The sequence below is a fragment of the Bombus vosnesenskii genome, unplaced genomic scaffold (assembly GCF_011952255.1).
Source record: "Bombus vosnesenskii isolate JDL3184/JDL3185 unplaced genomic scaffold, Bvos_JDL3184-5_v1.1 scf7180000013780, whole genome shotgun sequence".
NCBI lineage: Eukaryota > Metazoa > Arthropoda > Insecta > Hymenoptera > Apidae > Bombus > Bombus vosnesenskii.
In genome coordinates, this window is record NW_022883216.1 from 9129 (window position 1) to 15623 (window position 6495).

The 6495-nt window shown below is 37.2% G+C and overlaps 1 protein-coding gene across 1 annotated transcript; it reads right to left on the reverse strand.

Annotated features, from left to right (window-relative positions):
- Positions 1-1421: 1421 nt before the first annotated feature.
- LOC117238939 lies at positions 1422-2395 on the reverse strand. Its single transcript, XM_033504142.1, has 3 exons — positions 2122-2395; positions 1972-2043; positions 1422-1893 (listed from the first exon to the last, which is right to left on the reverse strand). Exons 2-3 carry the CDS (start codon positions 2017-2019, stop codon positions 1480-1482), a joined length of 462 nt encoding a protein of 153 aa, XP_033360033.1. The 5' UTR covers positions 2020-2043; positions 2122-2395; the 3' UTR covers positions 1422-1479.
- Between the last annotated feature and the right edge of the window lie 4100 nt (positions 2396-6495).

A 6495-nucleotide genomic window follows, 5' to 3' on the forward strand; every position in this document is an offset into this window, starting at 1 on the left:
TATAAGTATATATAAAGTTAAAAACTAATAGTCTAACGAATACATAAAACATACAATATTGTATTATTAAAGAAATAAAAGTTACATTGTCAGAAACATATATATATGTGTGCGCATTTTATTAAACAGATACATACTTAAAACTAGCCTACGTTCCGGTAAAGAATTATAATATAAGAATTACATTACGAAACATGCATGTCTCTATACAACCTTATAAAAATTTATATTCTAAACTACTACTAATCTATGTGCATTCTACAATCTAAAATACATACTTAAAACTAGCCTACATGCCGGTAGAGCATTATAATATAAGAATTACATTATGAAACATGCATGTCTCTATATAAACATATAAATAATTTATTTTTCTAAACTAAAACTACTATTAATAATCTACAAAAGAAATAGAACACACAACGCAACACTTGGGACTAATCGACAACCTGTCGATAGCCCAAACGCTCAAAGTAATTAACACCGCAACGACCTGAGTAATTGCATACAGAAATTCTATCATCAAACACAAATATGTAAACACACACTAAACGCACAATAATCTAGAAACAAAACCTTCAATACTATGTTGTCACACTACAAGATATATATGTATATATGAAATCAAATGATTGACACATAACCTCAAATACACAACACTATATCACTAAAGAATCTGAATGAAAATCACTTTGCCAGAAATATATACATATATACGCGTGCGTGTGTGTGTTCTATCTTATTAAAAGAAATTAATATAAAATAAATAATTAACATTTCATTTCGTATGAACACTATATGGGCAAGAGAGATATGCATATAAATACGTATATATATGTATATATATATGTATGTATGTGTGAGTGCATATGTTTTATATTATCGAATACTCTATGAAATAAACTACTCGAAACAATAAATAATGCAATCAAAGAATTACAAAACATTAGCTATACTGAAGTGACACACAACATAAACATATATATATATATACGTATATTCACACGAGTTATACTATTGTCACTTTAAAATAATATAAATAAATAAATGTTCTAATTGCGGTCGAATAAGGAAAAAACGAGCGACAGACGAAAATTACTTCGATATCAAACAAAACTAAAGACCCGTCACTAAAAACTTTACTGATGACATTTATGAGCGGCCATGTTGGATTTACACGCGTCATGGCGACAGGAATGTTAGGGATTAATGGAAGTCAGGCGCGAGAAACAAATCATGAAAACACATTGTTAACACTTTTCTTTAATAAATTTTATGGGAAACTACAAATGTAAAAATATATATATATATATATTTAAATAAAAGGGGGAAATATAAAATTAAAAAAATAACAAATGTAAAATAGATAACCTAACACTATCAGACTAAAAAAATATATATATATATATACACACATATTGAACACAAAATTAATAATAATAAGAAACATCAAAACAGCGAACCAACAAATTGAGGCAGCTACAATAAATCAAAATCGAAGCAAGGAGCTCCGGGATAAAGTTCGCTGAACTGACACATACACCAATAGCGCACAACAGGGGAAATTCCCTTTCTCCCAGAAGCATGGTGACGAAGATGCGCCTCCAAAACTTCTTCGGGAATTTCATTCGCAAAACGAACTTTCACGCAACGCTCGGTATCGACGATTTCAACCAGAGGGGGTTCCCTCTCCAATATGACGGTCTCCGCATCGAAGAAATTCTCGTCGAAAGTAACCAAATCGTCAAAACCGAATTTCGACACAGCCTCGGCACCAATGTAAAACAGTTCCTCCAAACTCCCCGACACTCGTGGTCCATCACAAGGCCGCATACGCTTGATGGGTTCCCCCGAGTCGCCCATGGGCTCTTCGGAATCCCTCTTTCGCTTGGGCTGAAAACAACACGGTATATTTTAAATAAAACGAAACAGGACGAGTCAAGCAGACTAAAAACAAGACTAAATACGTACCAGGGAAGTCTGGAAAGGAACCTCTGATAGAAACGACTCAGCAAACATGGTTCGAACGTCGATCACCGAAGCCTAAGGAAAATAGCAAAAAAAAAGGGAAAAACAATCAAAATCACAAAACAATTTTAATATGCAAACATCCAAACTTACGAAAAATAACTCAACGAAGGAGGTCCTTGTTGTGGGAGAGCAGCGGAGTTGCGCGTGTTGCCCGAGCAAACATTGAAATGATAATGATGCTGCAGCCACTAGCCCTTCCACGCGCCGAAGAAACACCGGTAATTCCCACGGTACAGCACGTGGAAGTTTCTCGCGGAACGCACTAGATCAGCGTGGAATGCTTCAAATCTCCTAGACGCTAGCTCAGCGGAAACACAGGACTGATAAAAAACTAAGTCGAAATATGAAATTTACATTTTGTCACGTACGATTCCAAGAAGCCCAAACTGCAACATCCCGATTCCCACGGAAGCGTACCCCCAGCGGACCACCACCCCGTGGGGGATGGCATTATAAATAAGCGATGCAACATAGCGCGGCGTTCATTATTAGTTCATTATTCGTGCATTATTCGTTCTTTAATTCTTTGTTCATTATTAGTTCATTATTCGTGCATTATTCGTTCTTTAATTCTTTGTTCATTATTAGTTCATTATTCGTGCATTATTCGTTCTTTAATTCTTTGTTCATTATTAGTTCATTATTCGTGCATTATTCGTTCTTTAATTCTTTATTCGTTCTTCAGTTTATTATTCGTGCATTATTCGTTCTTTAATTCTTTATGCGTTCATTATTAGTTCATTATTCGTGCATTATTCGTTCATTAGTTTGCGATCGTTTGTTACTACGGCTCATTATTCTTTGCGTCTAGAAATTTGTATAAGTATTTTGCGTTTCGGGGTCTTTAGTTTTTCGATAAAGAGAAGAGAGTCGCGATTAAATAAAGTAAAATTTTAAGTCTTCATTACGATATCAATTCAGTTAGCAAGTCACTCAATTTGTATCGAAATAGTTTAATAAAGTAAAGGTTGATAGAAAACTATATTCGAGATTAAATAATAAACCCAACAACCTTCGACGATCACCGGGACAGCTGGAGTGATGGCACCAGATAGCACCTTTTCCTCAAGGTAAGCAAATTAAATTTAAAAAACTTTCTTCTTCTCTGGCAATCTCGATTTCATTTACGGTTTTAAAGATAGAAATATTGCTTAAATTTTAAACAAAGGAGTTGTCCGTTGTGTCGGCTTGTGCGAACGGTGTTTTCAGCTACTGAAACACCCACTGATCTTCGCATTCCTCCTCCCATTGTTGGTAAAATATTACCCATCTTTGGGCAAGGCTTGCGAAATCACACAAGTCCCGCTCAGAAAGGACTAATAAATATACCGTCGGGGTCAATTGAAAATCAAGAACGATACCGGTATTGCTATTAACCGATATTCTTGCCATTCTTGCATGCGATTATAAGAAAGATATAACAAAACAATCCCCCCTTCGGGAAATTAACCAAAGGATCGTTCGTTGTGTCGGCTCGTGCAAACGGTGTTTTCGATTATCGAGAACACCCATCGATCTTCGCCTTCCTCCTCCCACTGTTGGTAAATTATTACCCGTCTTTGGGCAAGGCTGGCGAAATCACACGAGTCCCACACAGAGAGGGTCGTTAGAATTATCCTCGATAGCTAAATTCAAAAGGCAAGAAAATCGTGGCGACAGAATCCATCGGGGTAAATGAATTGAGTTTCGGTCTTGACAGTGAAATTAAAAGAGAAGAGGAAGTCAAACGAAAAAATAAATTTATATAAAACAACAAACAATCTCACATTCCTATCTAATCCAGCAACGCTAAAATATATATATCTAGCTAATCAAATATATATATATATAATAACCTAACCCATTTCACATTCAAGTAAAAATCCGTTCGACGAGGAAAAATATTTATTGTACCCAGCTTTAATCCTCTCCCGCGCTAGTATCCCTGCGCATAGCAGGTTAGCCAAAAAGTGAAATTCGTTTACCAGTTGCATTAAGCGTCAGTTAACGCTACCCATTAAACGCAAAAGAAAATAATAAAAAATAAAATATTTTGAAATAGTCTTTGGACTATTTCTGGTGGCAGCAACTACCGTATTAATTAATAACCTAAATCGGAATTAAATACACAATAATATCATTTTAATTTATTTCCTTTCCGATTAAATTCAAAACTCAAACTCAACTATAAAAATAAAAAAAAAAATTTTTTTTTTTTCAGTAAAATTCAACCTTAGATTTGATCGATTTAAACAAACAAATTGATACGTAACAGATTAGTAGTTATAAATTTTTGGTGGCAGCGGTGGGATACGATTCACGGAGGATTAAAGTTGGTTTAAACGATTCGACACGCTCCATAGTAGATTAAAGTTGTCACGCTCGATTAATAAAATATATATTTAAGAAACAATGGCGACTGTAGTAGAATCGTTAGACGAAGAAATGGTTTTGACATTGTCGGAAAAACTTAAAGCATGGGATGCGAACTTTCGCGATATGAGTGCGAAACTCGCCGAATTACAAAACGGATTGTTCGAGCTTAAAACAAAACAGGAACCTCAAACACCCAGATCGCCGCCGACAGCGCAACAGGAAACAGTCCAGACAGGTGGACATACCCAACCAATTAAGCTAAAAGACGCGATCGAATCGGTGCCAGTGTTTGACGGATATCGACCATCGGTATTCCATTTTTTAAGAGCTTGTGAACGCGCGCGAAATATGATTCCCAGATATCAAGAACCTCAATTGGTAAAATTGTTAGTAAATAAGCTTCGTGGACACGCGTTCCTCGCCATCGAAGACACGGAATTAATGAGTTTAAATGATTTCGGAAACAAATTAAAGGATCTATTCGGCCCAAAGAAATCTCTTAACGAATATAAAGGAGAATTAGGAACGATATTTCAACGACCCGGGGAAGATATACTTGATTATATGGATCGCGTTAGAAATCTTAGATTAGCAATAATGGACGGAGAAAGAGGCGACTACGGCATTATATCCCCCGACGTACAAGATACTATAGATTGGGAAACGAGAGAAGCTTTCGTTAAAGGACTTCCGAACGAGGTATATGTACGAGTAAAAATAGCAGGATACCATACTTTAGAAGATGCGTATCGACAAGCTGTTAAAGCAACACACGAATTGAGACAAATAACCGACAGAACGCGACCCCATCGACCGACACTCTCGAACTATTATAGACGCGATAACGCACGTCCCTCGAACACTAATAACAATATCAGAAACAGCCGCCAAGATCGAAGATCAGTACCTCCATCGCAGAATTTACCGAATACTAATAGACAAAATATCATGTGTAATTATTGTAAAAAACCCGGACATTTAGTGAAGGACTGTTACAAATTTAAAGCCCGAGTAGACGCCGGATTAATCGTACCCTACGCTTCGAGACCGTCGGGAAACCAAACACGTCCTTCGGGAGAATGGGGCGAGCCACGAGGGAACAATACGCCGAATCGCCCAAGAGTACAAGCGGCAATCAGGCGACCGGCGCCGACGGCAACAAACAGGACGAGAGCAGCCACTCACGCGAGATCAACTCCACCACCCATAACGAGAGACGGAGCGAACGAAAGGCCGACAATAAGATCGAACGAACAGCCACTAAATACTGTGGGGGAGTCATCCCACAACCAAACGAGGCCACAGACAGAGAATCCAGAATCTCAAGACAAAAGGGAAAGAGCGAAACACAAACAACCGGCGAAGGAAAACCATCAAGAGTTGAATTCAGATTCGGAAGGCGACCTCTCCGAATTATTTCAGTAAAATTTAACGATTCTCCAACGACCCCAACTGCACGAATAGTTTCCCCAAATCTAAAAACTAAAACGAGTTTATTGTTAGACTCTGGATCGGAAATCAATATTATCAAGAAACCTGCTTTACCCGATTCAGCCATCATCGACGAGAAAGAATTAATTGAAGTGCGAGGAATTACGGCAACGAGCCTGGTCTCCCTAGGGCAGACGGTAATACAGGTTGCGGGCCATCCGGTTATTTTTCATGTAGTCGATGATTCATTGCTAATCGATCAAGACGGAATCTTAGGATCCGAATTTTTTGCAGGTTGTAAAGCTTGTTTAGATTATGAAGAAAAACATATCAAATGGGGAAATATTTATATTCCCTTCGACACTAAGGAGAAAATAATTATACCGAAGCGAAGTATAATAACGTGTTCAATTAATATCGCTAATCCAGAGATAAAAGAGGGATTTATTCCAAGAATCGAGCCGAGCAAGGGAATCTATTTTGGAAACGCAGTTGTGAGGAATCATAAAGGAAGAGGCTATATAAGAGTAATAAATACTAACTCAAGAGATTACGAATTTACAACACCGACGATGGTGATTAAAGAATTTGAAAATCCCTCCCCGCTTCCTAGGACAGCGTGTAATACAGTTCTAAAATCGAAGGAAAGCAGATATGAAAAAATTAATGAGTTACTAC